General features: G+C 28.1%; 1 protein-coding gene across 11 annotated transcripts; it reads right to left on the bottom strand.

Moving 5' to 3' along the window:
* Nucleotides 1-484: 484 nt before the first annotated feature.
* Nucleotides 485-21309, bottom strand: shi (dynamin-1 shibire). Of its 11 annotated transcripts, none has more exons than XM_086908126.1 (18): nucleotides 20262-21309; nucleotides 19340-19413; nucleotides 18728-18877; nucleotides 18449-18652; nucleotides 18179-18371; nucleotides 17894-18103; nucleotides 17184-17383; nucleotides 16927-17072; nucleotides 16698-16855; nucleotides 14981-15007; nucleotides 13389-13560; nucleotides 13063-13308; nucleotides 12577-12627; nucleotides 11620-11826; nucleotides 11292-11467; nucleotides 10822-11010; nucleotides 8821-8916; nucleotides 1149-1601 (listed from the first exon to the last, which is right to left on the bottom strand). In XM_086908126.1, the coding sequence occupies exons 1-18, from the start codon at nucleotides 20423-20425 to the stop codon at nucleotides 1538-1540; spliced, it is 2727 nt and encodes a 908-aa protein (XP_086764252.1). In that variant the 5' UTR covers nucleotides 20426-21309; the 3' UTR covers nucleotides 1149-1537. The 11 variants fall into 11 exon arrangements, 10 of the variants coding, with proteins under 10 accessions (XP_086764258.1, XP_086764252.1, XP_086764256.1 ...); XM_086908130.1 differs by having other exon boundaries at nucleotides 10822-10947; XM_086908128.1 differs by lacking the exon at nucleotides 12577-12627 and adding an exon at nucleotides 12116-12127.
* Between the last annotated feature and the right edge of the window lie 270 nt (nucleotides 21310-21579).

Raw genomic sequence — 21579 nt, 5'->3', positions numbered from 1 at the left:
GTCTCGCATTTCGTTCACCCGTTCGATCGAATGAATCGTAGGGCGAACCGTGTGTACTCTTTTGCTCTAGTAAGTTTTTTCTAAAATCGAGGTAATCGGGTTGCACGTTTACGTCGTCCATGAATCTCATTTGAACAATACCTTGTTACCGAGTCCTCGGACAAGAAGCGCCAATCAATCACTAAATTAAATTACGTTTTCCTCTAAAGGAATACGAATACTTTACAACTAGGAAAAATCTCCAGTATTGCTTTAGTTTAAAAAATATTTTGGCCGATCGAATCGCATCGAGTCCTATCGCCCTAATATTCGAATACGTTAATAAAACATTTTTCTGCACAAGTATGTAAAGCTATCTAGAATTTAACGTTCAAGCATTTAACGATCGAAACTTGAAACTTAACCCGATATGATAATACGTGGTTTCGTTATAAATTTATTCATTATAAAAAAAAGAAAAAAAAAAAAAGATTCCAAACAAAAATGAACGGCAGATCAATAATTTTATTATAAAAATTAATTTGATCAATTTTTTGACTTTATAAATCGCAAGAACGAGCAATTTCGGTTACGGTTCTTATACTTATTATAATACTGATAACCGTTAATGAAGGAAAGAGGACGAAATCGGTTATTTCGAAAAATAACAATTGCGTCGCTTCTTGCCGGAAGACCTTTTTCCTTAACATTTAACCAATCCTCCAGCTTTAATCGCGCGCATCGAGCGGCATCGAGTCTATTAATACTTAACAGCTAAAACACGTAATTCTAAACGGTATTTATAAATAACATAGAAGACGAAATATCAAGAGAAAGAAGAAGTAGAAGTGACCGATTGGATCTCCGGCTGTCGACCATCGAGAGATAACAGACCAGGCACAGCCATCCATATACATATATACACACATATACATATATATATATATATATATATATATATATACGTCGCTTTCCCTCGCCTTGCTCCGGTCTGTTCATCATTTCTTGGTCCCTCTTTCTCTTCCCTTTTGTTTTCGTGGCACAGCCTTGTTCCTCCTTGTTTCCTCCTCCTCCTCCTCCTCGTCCCCCTTGTCCATCAATTCCTCCTCCTTTTCCTTCGTTCATCACTCCTTCCTCTTCATCACAAGGACACGCGACGAAGATCAGAGATTTTCTTTTTTTTTTCTTTTTCTTTTCTTTTTTTCTTTTTGTACAAAAACAGACATAGCCAAGATTAAAGGAGGGCGAAGATCTGGAGAGAGAGAAAGAAAGAAAAAAAAAAAAAAAAGAAAAATATGACGCTGCGAATCCTGCGCTCCTCTCTCGGGAAGATTCTCTCCCGAAACTTCTCTCCCGGAATTCTCTCTCACCCATCATCTTTTTTTTCGAATCAGTCAATGCGTCGGGTAACAACCATCACATTGCCTTCCACCATATTCTCGTCTCGTCGCTGAGCTCGTGTCCCCGGTCATCGGCTCGTTTCGGAAACGAAACTCTTTCTTCGAATACTCTCGGGCGTGGAGTGTGCACAGGTGTCGTGTGCTTTCCATGGACTAGCTCAGTTTAATCGGCCGTAGTACGGTCTGTCGGGAATTCGGGGAGGAATATTGGGTACGGGACGCCTATAACATAGACAGTGATTAAGTATTCGGATGCTTTTCGCGAAGCATTGTGATATTCGATCAGGGACGATTCGATTTTTTTTTTTTTTTCGATTAAATCAAAGCGCGTGACTAATGTTAAAATGACATTCAAATGCCCGCCCCTCGAATGCGAGTCAAGATTTTTATTTGTGTATATATATATATATATATATTATATATATTCGAAATTTTTCTTTTTCTTTTTCTTTTTTTTTTACCTCGGATTCGAAGGGCTTCGCAACTATTCACGGCGACCAATTAAATTTATTTTGCTTTGGAATTTGCACGAGGAAATAAATTTAATATTCTATCGCTAATATTCGATTCCACCAAGCCATGATATGAGAATGAATATAGTTTATATGTGAATATATATAATAGTAATATAGAATATATATATATATATATGTATATATATGTTCTATATTAAGTAAAAGTAATAAGAGAAGTGATCGTGATTGTTGAAAATGTATATCGGAAAGTAAAGTGCAACGAACATGTTATCTTCATTGTACGAATAGATAAATATAAATAATGACGAAAGATGCGCAATGAATCTTTTGTGTAATCACACGAACAAATTATTAACAGAAGAATGAACGGTATGATACAATAAATACAACGCAAAATGGAATGGAATGATTTGCCAAAAGGAGAAAAAAAAAAAAAAAAAAAAAATGTCCAAGATTTGCACAACATGCTCAAGCAATAGCCAAAAAAAAAAAAAAAAAAAAAAAAAAAAAAAAAAACGCATGCAAAAATGAACGTATAAAAAGGACGTTCGTTCCACAACAATATTTCTATAATGTCTCTTTCTTCAAATTTATCAAATCGACATCGATATCGTTATCTTCAATTGGAAGAACTTAACATTTAATTGCAATCTTTTCAAACGTCCTTTGGATACACAGATAAATACAATTGAATTAATTTTTATGTATATAATAATAATAATAATACTTCGTAATACTTCACGAGGTAAAATCCTGGATGCTTTTAAGGTTTAAATATATTAAAGGGACAGACGTTGGTAGTTTGATCGAAGGGACAGTGATAGAAAAAAAAAAAAAAAAAAAAAAAAAAAAAAGAAACGCAGAACGCGAATACGCATTCCAGCGTGCGGGGACAATCAGGACAATCTCGCACATTCTCTATTAAAAATAATGCTTGTTATTTGCACGCGACGGTACATGGAATCAAGCGAAAATCAACAGAGGGATATTAGTGGAACACGTAAAAAAAAAAAAAAAAAAAAAAAAAAAAAAAAAAACAACATTGCGTCGACATATCAAACGACAGTCAACACATGGAATACAATAATCAAAACACTATCCAGCCGCAGAAATCGAACGTTATCTGACCGGACAAACTAATTTCCCCGGCGGAAATGCGTTTCCGGTAATAAAAGAGATAACAACACACGCTTCTCTCCGGATTCTCGTTTCTTTTACGTATATATGTGTATATACATATATATATATATATCTATAAAGATATATATATATATATATATTTTTCTTTTTTCTCGAATCTATAACATGTTATTTCCTATATACACATTTATATTGCAATAAAACAGTGTATGCATATATCACGCGCCTGTCGCGCAATATTACAACATAGTGAATCGTGTGAGGTGCACAATCCATATAGAATAATTCGCTAAGTAACCCCTTGTCAATGCTCACCCTTGTTTCATTTACGAAATGTTTTTTTTCTTCTTTTCTTTCTTTTTTTTTTTATTTATTTTTTTTTTTTATTTTTTTTTTTACAACAAACGCTCGAGAATGAACATCGAAACTCTACCTCCTCTCGCAGTAGAAAAAAAATTGTCTCTATCAAAATCAGAGATATAACGGGTATAAAAATAATTATTACGAATCCGCTATAATAAGGTAAGAATTGAAAAAGCTAGCACACAGGAAGCTCTAATTTCAACGTTGTTTTCGCGAGAAAATGAAAATTATCAAGGGTGAATTCACATGGATGGCGAGTTACTTAGTCTTCTCTACTATTCTACGTTATTCGTCGAAACGCAACGCCGAATTCTAAATTTTAACCAACGTGAAAACAATTCGTCGACGAATTCGAACCAGGAATCGTGTTTCCATCGACTTTTCGTTAATTACATAATTCATCTCTATCGTTCGTCTGCCATCGTAATAATTCCACGTTTTCCACCACGTGCGATTGTATTTTCTTTTTCCTTTTTACACTTGACCCGCGATATACAATGCACAGAATCACGCTCGGTTACTTGTCGGTCTCACGGTAAGTTCTCCTCTCTTTTCTTTTTAACTAGAATCTCGCTATTATAATATTTAAGGCTTTAGATGGAAGCATGTATATATAACAATAATCTCGTCGCGTGAATAGGATGCGTGTCACATCTGTGATCTGTTCTCTCTGTCTTTTCCCTTGCGCGATTCTCTTCTCTCTTTTTATCTTCTCTTCTCTTCTCTTCTCTTCCTCTCTCTGGATCGTAGATGGCGCATGATCTGAACGCATTTACCGTCACAGGCAAAAGGAAATTTTTTTTTTTTAAAAAGCTTCGTATTCGAGCTTGGAAAAGCTATTTTAGATTAATTTTACTTTTACTACGTAGACGCGTTCAGATTTTTCGCCTCTCGATTGGACGATTAAATGCTAGGTAATACTGCAACAGTTCTATATTTCGCAAAATGTGGCGAACGATTTTCTTCTCTCTTTGCGTCTAACAATGGTGCAATGGTAACGTGGTTAAGACATCGCAATTTTCATTGAATTTTTTAGAATCACGGAATTCGTTCTCAAGAATCTTTGTTTTTTTCTTTTCTTTTCTTTTCTTTCTTTTTTTTTTTTTTTTTTTTTTAAGCATGATACGTAAAACGTGTATCACGGATCGATATATATAAAGTGAAACTTAAAGGGTATAAAGATTTTTTTTCATTTTTCATTTTTTTTTTCTTTTTTCCTTTTGAAAAAACGAAAGGATCGATCGATCGTTTAATTGACGGTACGAAAGCAAAGAAACATCAGACGGAAAATCGTGAAGCTTCTCGAAGAAAATCCACACGATTCAAGGAATGATAAGGTTTCCTTACTTGTCGTCTTTCGTTGTAACGCTTGAAATAAAGATTCCACCCAAGATCCACAATTATCAATTAACAATTATCGAAATGTTTTTCTTCGTCCCCCCTCCCTCTCTCCATAAGAGTGAAAATATTAAAAGAAAAAAATCACGCGATTTATAATCGAAAATTACATCGCGAAATATTCACGAAGCTTAAAATAACGAAAATAACGATCATCGAAAATTTTAACGATTACACGTATTTACTAAAAAAAAAAAAAAAAATACTTTACCGATCAATGTACACTAATTATTATCGTAAGAAAAAGAAGTAATGTTATAAATAAATAAAAAAAAAAAAAAAAAAAGGAATGTAATCTCGAAGGGTGGAATCCCCCTCCCCCCTCCAAAATATCGACTTGAAAAACTGAAAAATCTGGACACTATTCGAAGAACGATCTTTCTCTCCACACGTTTCTACTACTTGATATGCCCAATGTTATTGAAACGCTACGCCTCATACAAGGCATATACATTACATCTATCCTTACATCTCTATCGGTCTCTTTATAATATTCACAATAAGATCTGTTTCGAGGGAGTGATAACGGTAAAGTATGGTATATGGTGTTTTCAAAATAAAAAGTTTCGCAATCTACCGAACAAGGAACACATTAACATGCTACCGAAAAGAATAATATAATATCTCTTTTACCTTACACAATATACAATATATAATGACGTTGTTATACTCGTAATATTTAACCGTACTTATTATAATTGTAATATATCATAATCACAATCATCTCTGTAATAATAACCGCAATAATAAATACGGATCTATTTAATTTCGAGATTATGACGGTGCATCAATGTGATCAATAGACATATATATATATATATACATATACGGATATATGTATATATATCTGTACAATAACATTACAATAATACCACTTATGATTGCTCGCGAAAATTTCTCTTTATATTGTATATGTGTGTGTATTCCGTTCATCTTTCTTATTTCTCAACGATCAAGAGCAACAGTATGCGACACAATTAATAATTTATTAGTACCCATCGAATAATTTAAATTAGATGTTCGTGTCCAATGTCGATGAACAAAAAAATGAAGAAATAAATTCGATTCACGAGTACGATGTGCTTTCGACGAAATCGTATAATATTCTTGTTGCATCGTTTCTTTCTTAGAAAATTATCATCCTTAAAACAAATCGTCGATCATGTTACGCGCACATGTTCCACAGTAAAGTTCTAGAAAAGGAAGATGGCGGTTCGTATAACAAATATGATATAAATAAATGCATCTATATTGATGGAGCGATATTAGTGAACATTATCAACGTATCATTTGTTAGGCCTTTTCGAATGGATTACACGTCGATCAGAATTCCGATATCTTTGCGATACGAGAAGAAACACACAGAAAGGGACACAGTGACGTGAGAAATGCGAATCCAGAATGTCGTCGACTCTTTTCTAATCGATCGTTATCTAATTTCAAAGGGACGCCTTCGACGATTCGCCGTAACGAAAAATAATTTCTCCCTTCGTTTTTTTGTTTCTCTTCTTCGTATAATTGCACTTTGATCATTGTCCTCGATCTTGCACGCATCACCGGTCGCGAATGTACACAACGAATCACTCTTTTGCGTGGCGCTGCTTTCGTAATTGCGAATAATGATTTTATTTTACGTTTCGTCGAAAGATATATTTATTTATATCAATAAATGTCTATGTTTATTTACGAAAAAAAAAAACATGCGTAGAAACGGATAAAAATTCGAAAAATTTACGCTCGATCAAGTAAATATTGGTACAATTTATACCCAACAGATGGCGTCGAAGTTTTGTAACGACGATCAATGTATTATATATTCCGTTCAATGTATCAACATGAATACAATATCTTTCATTTCAATGTGATGTTAACAAATTGGCTATAGTTATCGAAGTTAGCATGAAATTAGCATATAAAAATCGAAAGATGAAATAGCGAAAATTTAAGTAAAAATAAATATCAAACGATTCGTTTCCTCGTAAATTTCCTTTCGTATACAATCTTATCTAAAATTATATATATATAAATATTACGAATTTACAATGATATTCGTGGATCATCAAGAATCCGTTGTTACGCGAAAACACATCGCAGCTCGTGCAACTATTTAATTACAAGAATGTTACCAAGTATATCATATACATATATTCCTTTTTCCTTATTTATGTACATGTATAATTAATTTAATTTGCTTAGCACGATCGAGGAGCATAGGAAACAACAAATACCTTCTCGAAATATATATATATATATATAACGTGGCTCCTAAACGTTCGCTCAGTGATATACATTCATTATACATTGTAACGATACACGATTGTAATATATTGTATTAATATATTGTATGTAATATATATATATATATATATATATGTATATGTATTATTCCAATGCGGTATTAATATCATTTTTTTTCTTCTTATTTTTTAAGACTATTCAGAGAGAGAGAAAGGGTTTTTCGCGACTTAGGATTTTCATGCAAAATCCTCGAAGCAGTCTACGCTATATCACATCCTATGTCTGAGCACGTTTTTTTTTTCTGTTATTAATATTTCATTAGAGATATTAGCTATTAAATATATATATATATATATTTATATGTATAATTTTATACGATATTTTTAATATTTTAACAAGTTAAGAATAAGAAACAAAATGTCGATGATTTCTTAGAAGAGGTAGAGAAACATTGTGTATTCGTTTTTATGTGTATAATAAACTCTATTAATTGCGTCGCGCAATTAATAATTTTGATGCTTAAACTTATTCGGTGTAACGCAGTTTGTATCGCCGATTGGAATAAATTAATCGATGAGATAAAACGAACAATGAATTCGCGTTTTTTTTTTATTTTTTTTTTTCCCAGCAGCATGACATTTTCTTTTTTTATTCTTCCATCATATATGCAAATTATGAAATGAAAAACGAATTTTTTACGCAATCTAAATGAATTCTCACCGCGAATTTTCAATCATCGCTTTTGCTTTAATAGAATTTCGTCTAATCGAAACTACCTTTGATCACATTTGTAGGGTTCTGGTAGACTTTCCAGGATATAGATTCACTGGAGACACAAATATGTCAATCTAAAGAAGATAACACATAATCTCTCTCTTTTTTTTTTTTTTTTTTTCCCCTTTAAATATCTATCAGCGAGAAGATCATCGTATTTCGAATGTCCGATATCAACATCAAAAGTGAAACACCAATAAATTGTTTCATATCAAATCTTAAATTTTCAATTCATTCATATCTCATCATATTATCGAGAGTCGAACAATTTTCCCGTGTTTTTTTTTTTCTTTTTTTCTTCTTTTTTTTTTTTTTTGGAATTACACTATACAGATCGTTACTCTACTAATTTATGAAAGCACATTTATTTCCCTTTTTTTTTCTTTTCTTTTTTTTTTTTTTTTTTTAACAATAGACTACTTTACGAGGTAAGAATAATATACATATGGAATATAACGAAGCAAATTACACGTGTTACAAATATACAGAACACATTCCCTTGCACACTTGTTTATATATATATATATATATTTTTTTTTTCTTCGCATAGGCGCCCGATACTCCGTCCTTTTCTTTTCTTTTTCTAATACGTATGTATTATATATATATTTATATCATCTATATCTCGCAAGGCAACATCATCGCTGTTAATCCAATTTCTCGGATCATGCAAAAGAGAGAAAGAGAAAGAGAGAGAGAGGAGAGAGCAAAGAAGATTAAAAAAGAAAAAGGGAGGGGGGAAAAGAAGAAGAAAAAAAAAAAAGAAAACATAGCTGGTTATAACGCTCAAACATTGTTATCGAGGAACACTCTATCGGAAAACAGTGAGACATCGAATTAGTTTTTTTTTCATTCTCAACCCTGAACAGTCTACCAATCTACGTAGCGCAACTTAAACAAGATTACCCATTAATAATTCATCATGAGTAGTTAAAAGGGCAAATATCTCGCATATATATATATATATATATACGTATATATGTGTGTGTGCATATATATATATGTATATATATAAAAAAAATAGGATTATGAGACAACAAGAGTCTATTTACTTGATCTTGAATGCATCCATCAGCTCGTTCACGGCGGCATTAGCAGCGGCCTGCGTCGCAGCTTGCGTCACCCTCTGCTGAAGACCGCCCCCGCGACTAAACATACACCACGGACACTCAGCTTTTACTACAGATCTCATTTGTTTTTCAATGCCTTAACAATATGTGTATTACTATACAGAGTTCGATTAATATATATATATATCACAATATTTGAATTAATATAATATACATAGTGCACGATACAATGAATTAAAATTAAACCTAACAATATCGTGCATAATCTCGAATAATGTTCTAATAACGTTCTATATATATATATATATATATATATACATGTGTAATCCTCTCGCATGATTCGAAAAAGCGACAGACGCGTTATTCTACTATGCAATTCATCAAACCAAATTGGCCGAATTTAACGATCAATTACAAAATACAGTGATGTTTGTTTAAAAAAAAAAAAAAAGAAAAAAAAGAATATTTTCAATGCAGGCACCGACACATCCTTCCCTAATTGAATAATTGACAACATTTTCTTCTTCTTTTTTTTTTTTTCCTGCTCGACTATTATAATCATCATCAAACGAATGGAGGAAACGAAAAAGCAATGATATTCATAAAAAGCTTTCAAACGTAACGCTTTGCTGTTGCAATATTACTTGTATCACATATATACTTGCGGTATCATATCCTCTCGTACGAGTTTTTCTTTCTTTTTTTCTTTTTCTACACCGATCGAAAATATTGCGAATGATAATTGCAAGTGTATTCGATTAGTGCGGCCAATTCGTAATTGAAAATGTCATGCTGTTAGTAAACGAATGAATACTTATCCACCACCTGCGATAAAAACTCAAAACCATTTATTTTACAACATTCTTTCTTAATTGTATATACAGGCATCATGTACAATTCCATTGAACTAATTTACAGTGAAACAAACGTTGTTTTATCTATTTTTTTTATTATTACTATTATTTTTCTTTTTTTATTTTCACACGCCGCGAATGAACCATGATTTCTATTAGGTATTATTTCCTTTTCTCACTAATACCGATTAATAATCGTATCGTAGACATTTAAACTCTTAATTAGAGGTGTGTAAACTCGTTACATCGATATTGTTTACAGATTTATTTAGAATGATTCTGAAAACAACAGTGTGCGATATTTCGCAACATTGCTTGGAAATAAAATGAAAAAATGATAAAAAAAAAAAAAAAAATATGGACAATATGAATCTCTTGGTCTTCTTCTTACGAAATAATTGGACCGCGAAATAATTGGATAGATTATTGATATTTGATATAACGCAATAACAATAGAAGATAAAATTTACTCGCAAATTTTTGGAAGCATCTCTTTTTAATCCCTAACTAATATAGATATATTCATAAATGTTTCGCTTAATGTTTTGTATAACTGTTTATATTACACACCTCTAATTGACGATAATAATATTTAATATTTGCAAACAAAACATATAGCATTAGGAAATTGTATCTCGTGTAAAATATACACCGACTAGATGCAATCGATATATATATATATATATGTATATATATATATATAAATATATATAATTAATAGCGAATAGGCGAGTTAGTGCGAAGACTTATTGTCGGCGCCTGCAATAGAAAGTGAAGTTAGCACCAAAGCCCCACACAATCACACAAAGCTATGGAGGACAAGCAACTGCGAATTTTTTTTTTTTTTTAAATATATTCAGTTAAAATAAAATAAAAAAAAAGAAAATAAAAAAAAAGAAAAAAAAAATAGGACCTCCACTTTGTTGTTAAGACACAAGGCACCTTATAATACAAACTGACAGAACGTTGGTGTGCGAAAAATTTGTGTGAGAAACTCGAAAAATACTCGATGATACAGAGTGTTTCAAATTATTTGTTTTTTTAAATGTTCTCCATATTATTTATACAAAAAATACACTTCTGTTTTAATTAAATAAAAATAAATTTATATGAAATTGTTGGTACTTACGATGGTATAAGAGGAGGAGGTAGGCCAGGTGTAGCACGGGCTGGCGGAGGTCCACCAGGTCCAGGTCGATTTGGAATAGCCGGCGCTGGTCGGCCACCCGTAGGAACTGGAGGTGGAGCTCGAGAACTAGAAAGAGGGGGTGGCTGTGTCACTCCACGTCTTGGTCCACCAGGAGATGGTGGTGATAACCTGTAACAAATTTATACGTAAAATAAATAATAATCATCGTATCGTTGGTGTAACATACAAATGAAAAACATTATTTAAAAACTTGTAATATTTTAATCTATAAATAAATATAAATCTATAAAATTTATAGATTTATTTAATATGATAAAGGTATTAAATCTTACCCAAGACTGTTTCAACGGTGTTCAAGTGTACGAGGCAAAAGCAGGCAGTATAAGATTGAAAGATACCGAATTAGTTAAATGCATAAGCAACAATGAAAATAATAACATAATTGTTACCTTGGATTTTCGCCGGATGCTAACCAATCATTTTTCACAGGTGGTGGGACTGGAGTAGACACTGTTGCCATCGAAACATCTCCAATAATACGAAGTGCTTCTTTACACGCATGATACATGCGTAACATTTCTTCTCTTTTTTGTGCTTCTTCGGGCGATTCTTCCATCATGGAAGCCTACAATATGTATATATATATATATATATATATAAAACATTTATTCTTGAAGTAAATGAGGAATTTTGAATAATATTTAAAAAAAGAATATTAAATGTTATATAAGTGAAAACAAATTAATTAAATTTAGAAATAGATCGTGTATATTTTACCTGATCACCACTTGCATATAGATGTGCCAATAATTCTGCATTAATGAAATCTTTTGCATTGTTAATAATCAAAAGCATAATTGTCTTTGGAACCAAATCACGAGTTGTTTTTGTAACAATTTTCATATATGAATCTACCAAATTTCTAATAGTCTCCACTTGACGTTCGAGTTGAGGATCCATGGATGATTGAGCTTCTGACCCACCCTATAAGTATAGAAATAATTCATTTCTTGTATTATATTGTTGAAAAGTAATATTTAACGTTAAATTTAATTAACATAAATAAAAAAAATATATTGCGATACTCGATAAAGTGTTATTGATTTTATGTTCAAATGTTTATTAGCAGAAAATTAACATCTTCTTAAACAACACATATTTTTATTGTATTCATTATTAAAAAAGCAAAGCTAGGTGGAGGTATTATATTTGTGTACAAGTGTTGTGTGTTTTTATGTGAAAAAACTACGAAATTTCTTTCAAATTTACGAACCTCATATCCTTCCTAGTTGATCAGAAGCAAACAAATTTAATTATAATAAATGCAATATTGAATCTGATTAATTTTTGAAGAATAATTTTGATAAATATGCAAACCATATATATAAATAACTATATATTATTTATATTTGTACATTAAGAAAGAATATATTAGATTAAATATATTTTCAAAAAATGTAAAAAAAATTAATTTTTTTCAATGCAATCGTTATATTTAATATAAAATCATGAGCATTGCAATGTTAAAATAAAATCTTAACACTATTAATCTTAATAGTATCCTTATTACATCATATTATATGATATTATGTCTGTCACATTATAATTACACACATAATATGAAAATATTTATCAAAAATTTTAAGAATAATCCATTAATAAACTACTTTCGATTTAATGCATCACACCATCACACAGTTAAAAATGTAATATCAAATAAAATATTTTAATTACATTTTTCGTACTAACTGTACCGTTTTTCTCGTACCGTTGTTTTGGTTTATCCTAAAATAAACCAAAATAATCTTTTCTAATAAACAAAATAATAATATAATAATAAATAATAAATAAATTTCTCCTCTAATCAAAATATATAAATTAATGAATTATGTATGCATTATTTATAAATAAGATTTATATAATAGATTGATATATTTTTATCGAGGTTGTATTAAGAATCGGTACACACGTGATACATGCCATTCTTAGAATTAATATCAGCAATACATAGATTTATATGAATAAATTTAAACGTAATGCCAGCTATATATTGTCTTGTATATATATAAATAAAGTAAACATATTATTAAAAGTATTATTAAAACGAATGACATTTAAATGCAATGGATCTAAATATATCATTTTTTAATATATGCAATATATTTAACTAAATGCATATATATATAACATATTTAAGGTATTGTATAATGAGAAACATACCTCTCCTTCACCATTTGCTTGTTCTGTTGATTTTTCAGGATATACACCAGCTCTGAGAAAAGAAGCTTTCCATGAATCAACGTCATCTTGAGTTTCACAACTCAATTCTAGCTGTTTGTAATCTTTATAAACATTTCTGCCTTCTGGATTGAATAAAGCAAACAAATGCCGCCGAGACATAAATCCTTGTTCCAAATCGCGCAATTTCAATCCATCTAAAGGTAGCATATATTTCTTCTCACGTTCCTAAATAAAGAAATAATACATGAAAGTTGAATAAGTAACATGTTTTGAACTATGCTATGTTATAATTAAAAGATATTTACTTCTTCATCTTTAAACCATGAAATACTCTCCGACGTTAAAACGAACCAATAATCTCTTGAGCCACCTTTCATTATACCAAGATTATGGATACACATGTATCCTTTACGTATTACTTGATTGCCTAATGTATGACGACCAGATTTAACAGCATTTTCTGAAGATTGTTGTGCACTGCAACATAAGGTATAATTTATAATGAAATGTCAAATAGAAAAAAATATTTAGGTACCTATGTACAAAATTCATTGTCACAACTTGCCACAAAAATTTGTTAGTTTGTGTAAAAATCTAGCGGGACAAAAACCTAGCAATAATTTTTATATTAACTTACACAAACGTTCACATAACTTCAAATTTAATTGTATGCCATAAATAAACTGTAATATTAAATAATTCAATTTTTCAAAATATGTGTTTATAATACAAAAATATTGAAAACGAGACATAACGTCACAAAACGACAATATAGAGATGATAATTACATATATAATATATCTTTGATTTATAATTATTTATAATTAACGATTCGAAAATTATAAATGAAAGATATATTTTTTGATTAATAATTTATTAATAATAACATTTTCATGTGTCGAAAAAAAAAAAAAAAAAACAAGTTTACCTTTTAAATTGCTTCAATTTATATATAAGAATTATAACATACAGCCACAACAACTCCATGCACATACTTTTTCATACAGCTTTAGATATTACAATTAAATATTTTGAATATGCAAACATTATTTATAACATGTAATACACACAATATTATTCCTACTTAATCAACATTGTATATATTTTTTGCAGATCATAACACATGAAAAATTGCAGAAGCAAATATTACATATATTGTGAAATCATGTGAAAAATGATGAAAACTAAAATCTTATGCTGCTGTATGAAATATATACGATTTGGAGTATTCATGGATGACTGTAGCAATGAATGATCTATTTACTTACATATTTAAATTGTGCAACTATATACGAAATATTAAAATCAAAATCTTAAAATTTTGATAAATTATGGTTCTTATTCTACAATATATAAAATTAGGTAAAAAAATATAGCCAATGAAAACTTAGTGATGATTTATTTATAATGACATTCAATGTTTTATGATAGTTCATTTCTTTATTTTTATAAAAAATTTTAAATTTTAATATGTAAATTAATTAAAATTATATTTTAAATGCCATTCTTACTTAATCTAAGACATATATACATATATACATGTATATATATATATATATATATATATATATATATATATATATATATATATGTATCAATAGTATTAATTTTTTTATGATGTTATATAATAAATTAGTAATAAAATATAAAAACTTATAGATTTTGACTTTATTAAATAGAAAAAAAAAAGTAGACTAGAAAAATATAACTTTCAATTTTTTACTATATGGGAAATATATTTAATATTGCTTATTAATGACTTTTTTTTTTTTTTGTAAAACTGAAAGCTAGAAAAAGTTAAATAAAAAATAAGCATAACAAATCAAGAGCGTGATAATAGAAAAGGAAGAAAAATGTAGTGTAAATCTTTGTTCCAATGTATTTTTATAATTCTTACCTTGCATTATGGCTACTGGCTGCCGCGCTGCCGATATAATTAAATAATTTTTTTAATTGTGAAGTATAAATCAATGTATCAATGAATGGAAACAAATGTCAGGAAATGTGTATATACCATGTAGTTCAAGGAAAGACATACGTTCATTATTACAGCAAGTAGTAAAAGAAGTAAAAAATACATATTTAGAACAATCGTTAATCACAAATAGTTTTTTACATTAAGTATGCCTTACCTTTACTAACATAAAATTTTTTACAAGAGTTATAATATTCTTATTTCTTATTTCAAAAAATTATTCTAAACAATATAACATAAAGAAAACTATATATAAATTTCTTTCTATAATTTATAAAATATGATTTAAAAAATTGAAAAGCAAAATAAAATGTTATATATTTGATAATAAATATTAAACTAAAGCTGTTAAAAATATCAGTATTTTTGATATTTTTTTCAATCTATTTTTCGCAATATCTTTAAGAATCATAATTTTGAATATGTTGAAGTGTCAAATAATGAGAATAAAAAAATGTCTAAAAAGAGAATTGAAATATTATAAATATACCGGAGAGAGAAAAGAAAAGAAAAGAAAAGAAAAGAAAAGAAAAGAAAAGAAAAAAAAAAAAAAAAAAAGAGAAAAAAATATAAGTGAAATATAATTTAATGTGATAAAAGATATGACAAAATATGTCATACATATAAATATGAAATAGAGAAAATAGCAATAACTTTTATTATTTATTAATGATACTAAAAATGTGTGTTTTAGCTTTAAAGAACAAAATAAACTAAGAATATTTGCTACTTTGAAGCTTGCAATGTGGATTGATTTTAGCAAGACATGCACTGATAATAAAATATACCGTATAAATCTGATTATATAAGTTATGTAAGTATAACTAATACTATTATTAAATGTTATATTAAATATAAATTTTTATATTCTGAATTATAATATTTCAGGAAAATACGGTATAAAAAATATTATATATATTGATATAATATTAAATATATACCAATATATATAATTTTTAATTTGCATAAAAAAATTTTGCAAGCAAACTAAGATAACTAGTATATATAGTTGATGAATTTGTTTAATCATTTTTTATTTTATAAAAAGCTTAAATTAATCATAACGGAACTAATGAGACTTTTTGAAAATATAGTTTTTTTATTAGTAAAGCACACTGTCATTATGAGAACTATACTATGTGTTGAATTTACATTAGTCATGCAATATAAAATTCATTACTGCAATTTAGAAAAGTAATTGCTTTAAAAAGTTCAACATGTATAATTAGAAATAAAACATTTCATTACAATATTTGTTATTAAAAAAATATTATATCTTTAATAGCAAAAATTATAATTATATTATATTTCTAATTATCAACATTGTATAAATGTAACATAAAATCATTTCATTATTTCATGTTAAAGTAGTTTATATAAACAATAATTCCATGTTAATAAAAATATTATTTACTACATTTATGAAATATTTTAGATTTATTAGATTTATTATATATGTGAAATAATAAACTTTGTAGATATGAACATAGTAAAATCTATAGCTGCAGTCATGAATGTAATAAGAGCAACATATAGCGCTAAATGTGCGATTGTTAAAAATAAAACTGTTCTATTATATTATTTGTTTTGATTTTGCTGAATAGCTACAAAAATGTATAACAAAATGTAGGTAACTTACTTGGCAAAACCAATAAAATCTTCATGATTTGTGTTCATATATGCTAGTTCACAGTCGACCAAGAGTATCAATTGTTCCTTACACAACTGTTCTCGTTGTCTAATATGAGTAGTTATAATACGTTCCGTTTCTTCTCTCAATCTGGGATAACGTGACATCTAATATATGAAGAAAAAAATTATATTAAATATTATTTAAAATTTTTTAAATTAAAAATAAATTTACCCACCCTATCAGTACAAATGCGTACAACATTACTAAGTTCCTGTACAACTAAATCCACGCATTTTAAACTAGGTTCTTTGAGTCTATTGATTTGTTTCTTGACTATTGCCTCAAAGGCCATGTCGGGAGTAAATAAACCTACTCTGATACCTATGGCATTATACTATTGTTAAAAACTTATTTTTATAATCATAATAACTTTTGTTTATCTTGATATATAATGAAACTGAGAATGATATCAAAATTAAAATAATCATTTACCATGAATATTTCTGATAGCAAAAGCAATTTCTCTTCTTAATTCTTTCTCATCAAATTCCATTTTGACAATTTCAAATGGAAAACGTTCATGGAATATTCTATTTATTTTTGCACCTCCACTAAGCTCCATTGTATTGATTTGTGCAGATCCTGAACCTTCTATAGTTCTTTCAAAATCTGACTGAAGTTGTTGTATCATCCTTAAAAATATTTTTCTTTCAATTAATATATAATAAATATATACACATTAAACCTTAATGTTAGTTCTATGGGCAGAGAGTCATGATATTTAGTAATGTAAAGCTAAATAATACATGATTCATTAATAACATATTAAGATTTTTTGTTAATGAAATTATTATTATTTTTCACTCTTTGGTTATATAAAAATACATTATGCATTAAAATTTTCATGCAAATACACACATATGAACAAAAATATGATACCTACATAAATATTTGAATTGATCTGAAAAATAAGAACAAATATTCTAAAATGTCAGGACCCTCTACCCATAATTAATTTTAAAGAAATTTTATTAAGTTTATGAAGATATATGTTTAGTATTGGATATAAAAAATTATATAGGATATAATTATTATATATTATTGTTATTAAGGCTCATTTTATTTTCTATTATCGAATAAAAGTTATTTCAATTGAAAAAATTATAAGTACATATAGTAATACATATTAAGAAACTACTTACTGTAACATAGCTTTAGTTTTTATGGCAGGATCATCAGGTCTGAAATGTTTATATTGTTCTACATCTTTTTCCAATGTAAGCAATTGTTTTTGTAATCTATCTCTTAATGCTGGTAAAGTATCTCTGATATGATTTGTTAATTGTTGATTTAATACACGTTGTAAATATGGTGTTCCTAATCTGTCTGCTAGATGTCGATAAGATGGATGGCTAATGTATAAAGAAATATTTTAAATGTTATTAAATAATTTATTAATGCAATTATTCTTTATTATTGATCTATACCTTAAGAAAAATTTTCTTTCTGCTGCCAGAGCATTTTTTATATCTTTTCGACCTTCTATATCTTTTTGACTCCTGTTAACAACACCTATATATCCACGTCTCAAAGGTAATAATTTGTTTTCTAAAATATCTCTTGCATCAGTACCATCATCCATAAGATCTAACTTTGTAATAACACCAATTGTACGTACACCTTAAAAAAATTAAAAAATATAAGAAAAGTTCATTGAATTTGTTAATATTAAATATCAAATTTAATTAAACAAATACCTTGAGGATCTACTTCTTTAGCAAGTTTAAGAGCATCACTATTTGCTAAATCAGTATTTGCTGGTGTTACTGCCAATATAAGACAGTTTTCTCTTTTGATAAACTGAAATATCATAGCTTTAATCTGAGCTTCTATATCTACTGGTTGATCTCCAATTGGTACTTTTGTGAGGCCAGGTAAATCAATTAATGTTAAATTCAAAACTAATAGAAATAAATATATTTTAATTAAGATATTAATATAAATCTATGTAAAATATAATAAAATATTATAATTACCATTAGGTGAATATACTCTTAAATTTATTGGTATGTTAGAAATACCCTTATTACTGCCTGTAACTCTGTCTGTTTCTGCTTCGATTTCCTTCCGTACTTCATCAAAATCCACAAACTTTTTACCTTTACAATGTAAAAATTCAGCATATTCTATAATAAAAAATAATTTATATTGTATGGTAATATTATATTTTTTTGACATGTAAAATTCTAAATAATTAAAATATTCTTGATTTCCTATTTATCAAAAGTTCATTGTTACAGGAAATGTGATAATTCTATAGACAACACTTATAGATAAGTAACATTAAACTTCAAAACATGTGAAATTATTAAAACTTATATTAAAATTTAATATTTCTTAGAAGAAAGACAATATGATATAAATGATTAAAACAGTAACAAGTATTATTATACAATTTAACATTCTTTAATTATCTTCAATTTTATGTTTAATAAAATCAATAATTAGAAATAATTGTTATTCATAAATTTCCATGTTATATATATTACATTTATATGTATATTTCTTATACATATGTATTTCTTTATATTTAAATATATATTTTATTCAATATAAATTTTATAATCTATTTATCTATGATGACTCACCAGTTGTACTGTTAATCAATTGTAAGATAAGTGGTCGTCTGGTTACAATACCAGATCCTCTAGGTAAGAAATCCCTGAAAACAAAAAAATATTGTATTTTTCTAAAAAGAAAAATATATATATATATAAATAATATCTAATATTATAAAATACTAAAAAATATATCATATAATAACATAAATTTATATAAAGAAATATAGTAAAAAAGAAAAAATTTTAACAATAAAATGAATATTTCTCCTTTTTTAATATTAAAATTTGAAATATAAAAAAATTGATATATGTTGTAATTATATTACACCTTTATATTCAAGTATCATTTATCATTTTTTTTATTATATAAATTAATTTTAATTATCTACATTATAATAAAAATTATTCTAAAATAATAAAATTAAATCTAATATATAACATATAAATGATATTTATAAAATTGTATTGAAATTAATATCCTTAATATAATATATATATCCTAATATATAATATATATATATATATATATATATATATATATATATATATATATATATATTCTAGGCTAAATTAATAGAAAGCAACATTAAATGACCTAAACTGAGAACAATTGCATTAATAATTTTCTTCGTTATATGTGTATACTTCAGGCAATTCAGTAGAAGGTTAAATATTACACCAACGGGAAAGAATAATCATTTGACAGGTCACTGTGTAGGCGGCCACGAATTATAAAGATATAGTTAATTTTGATGACAAGATCGATCGATTAAAATAGTTAACCTAAAGAAATACTCAAATTGAAATAATTGATGACGGATATTAAAATTATAATGTGGCGTAGTTCGCCACGCCTTTAATCAAACGTTTGAATTCTTCTGATTCACAAAAGATTGGAAAATGTTTTAAAAAAGAAAAACGATGAAACGACAGGACATTAAATACTTACTTTCCAACAAAGTTTTCAAGAACAGAACTTTTTCCTGCACTCTGACCACCTACTACTGCGATTTGTGGTAAATCAAGTTGCATGTGCACCCCAAGCTGTGTGAAGGCATCCTGCAGCTTATTCACAATCGGAATTAATTGTTCCATACCCGCGTTTCCTGCCATTTTGTTGAGACTGTTTGCTGACTAGCCCAAGAACACGATCGTTTTCAGTTTTACGGCTGTGTCCTGTGGGCGACACCGAGCTGCCACCACTTTCACGCACAACCGTTGAGGGTAGCTGCCAAAAGTGATTCTATCCGTTTTCGCGAAACACGTACTATCAAAATGGCCGATTTCGCGAAGGCACGTCGCTGTATATTGAATTTCACCGCATTTTTCCGAAACTCACGATCACACACGGACCACAAACGAAAGATGTCAGCCACTGGCCTACTGCGAGAAAGTCACACTACGAACATCCACAGTCACTGCATTCACATAAATGAGATCCAGCGTACGAACTCAAGGCACGTAACGTTTCAATCGATAATCGAAGCGTGCGCACAGGCGCTTTTGATGTGACCCACTTTTCGTTGCGAGATAAAATCCATATCGTACTCCTGCTGCTGACCTTTTTCCACGTTCCACAATGATTTGCTATCGAAGGAAATTGAAATTACACCTTTTGTTATTCGTTCATCCTATTATGACAAACAGTCATTTTCTTTTCAAATTTGTCAATTGATTTTTGAATTTTTACGCGGCAAATATTTTCATTGGCGCGGAACATTCACAATCGTTAAGAAAATAGACAACGACCAATGAGAATATTAGATTGTACTTATATTATTTACAAAAACGATGTGTTGTTATTGAAATAATAAAAAATAAAAAAAATAATATTTTTATAAAAGAATTATTTATACAAATTCTCTAATAATATTCGTTATATTATTATAATTTTTAATGAAAAATAATATTCCATCATAATAATTAGTTTTTGATTATTAATATTATATTATTATTATTTTAATATTATTGTATGTATGTAATAAAATATTACATATGATACACATTTAAAGTGTAATATTTATTTTAGATATTTTATCACAAATGAAAAAAAATTTTTTAGTTTTAAATATACCAATATAGTTACTTTTCGATAAATGTAATATAGTTATTTTTCAATAAATAGAATATTTATAAAATATAATTTTATTTTATTAATATATTTTATAAAATATAATCAAAATGAAACAAAATTTAAATTTTATCTGATTTTACATAGTCAAATTTTTAAATACCACATATCTTTTAAAATTTTCTTTTAAAATGTA

The sequence above is a fragment of the Apis florea genome, unplaced genomic scaffold (genome assembly GCF_048593485.1).
Source record: "Apis florea isolate Af1SG1 unplaced genomic scaffold, ASM4859348v1 contig_3068_pilon, whole genome shotgun sequence".
Classification (NCBI taxonomy): Eukaryota; Metazoa; Arthropoda; class Insecta; order Hymenoptera; family Apidae; genus Apis; species Apis florea.
This window is presented reverse-complemented; position numbering and strand designations above follow the sequence as displayed.

Bases quoted from the DNA above. Each gene is read 5' to 3' on its own strand.
- shi (XM_086908126.1), bottom strand. From the start codon at position 20,425: ATGGCAGGAAACGCGGGTATGGAACAATTAATTCCGATTGTGAATAAG. The intron at 18,104-18,178 runs GTATAGATCAAT...TTTATACATTAG, and splicing joins GAAAGAAAATTTTTCTTAAG to CCATCCATCTTATCGACATC. The intron at 13,309-13,388 runs GTAAATATCTTT...TTCTTTATTTAG, and splicing joins CATGGTTTAAAGATGAAGAA to GAACGTGAGAAGAAATATAT.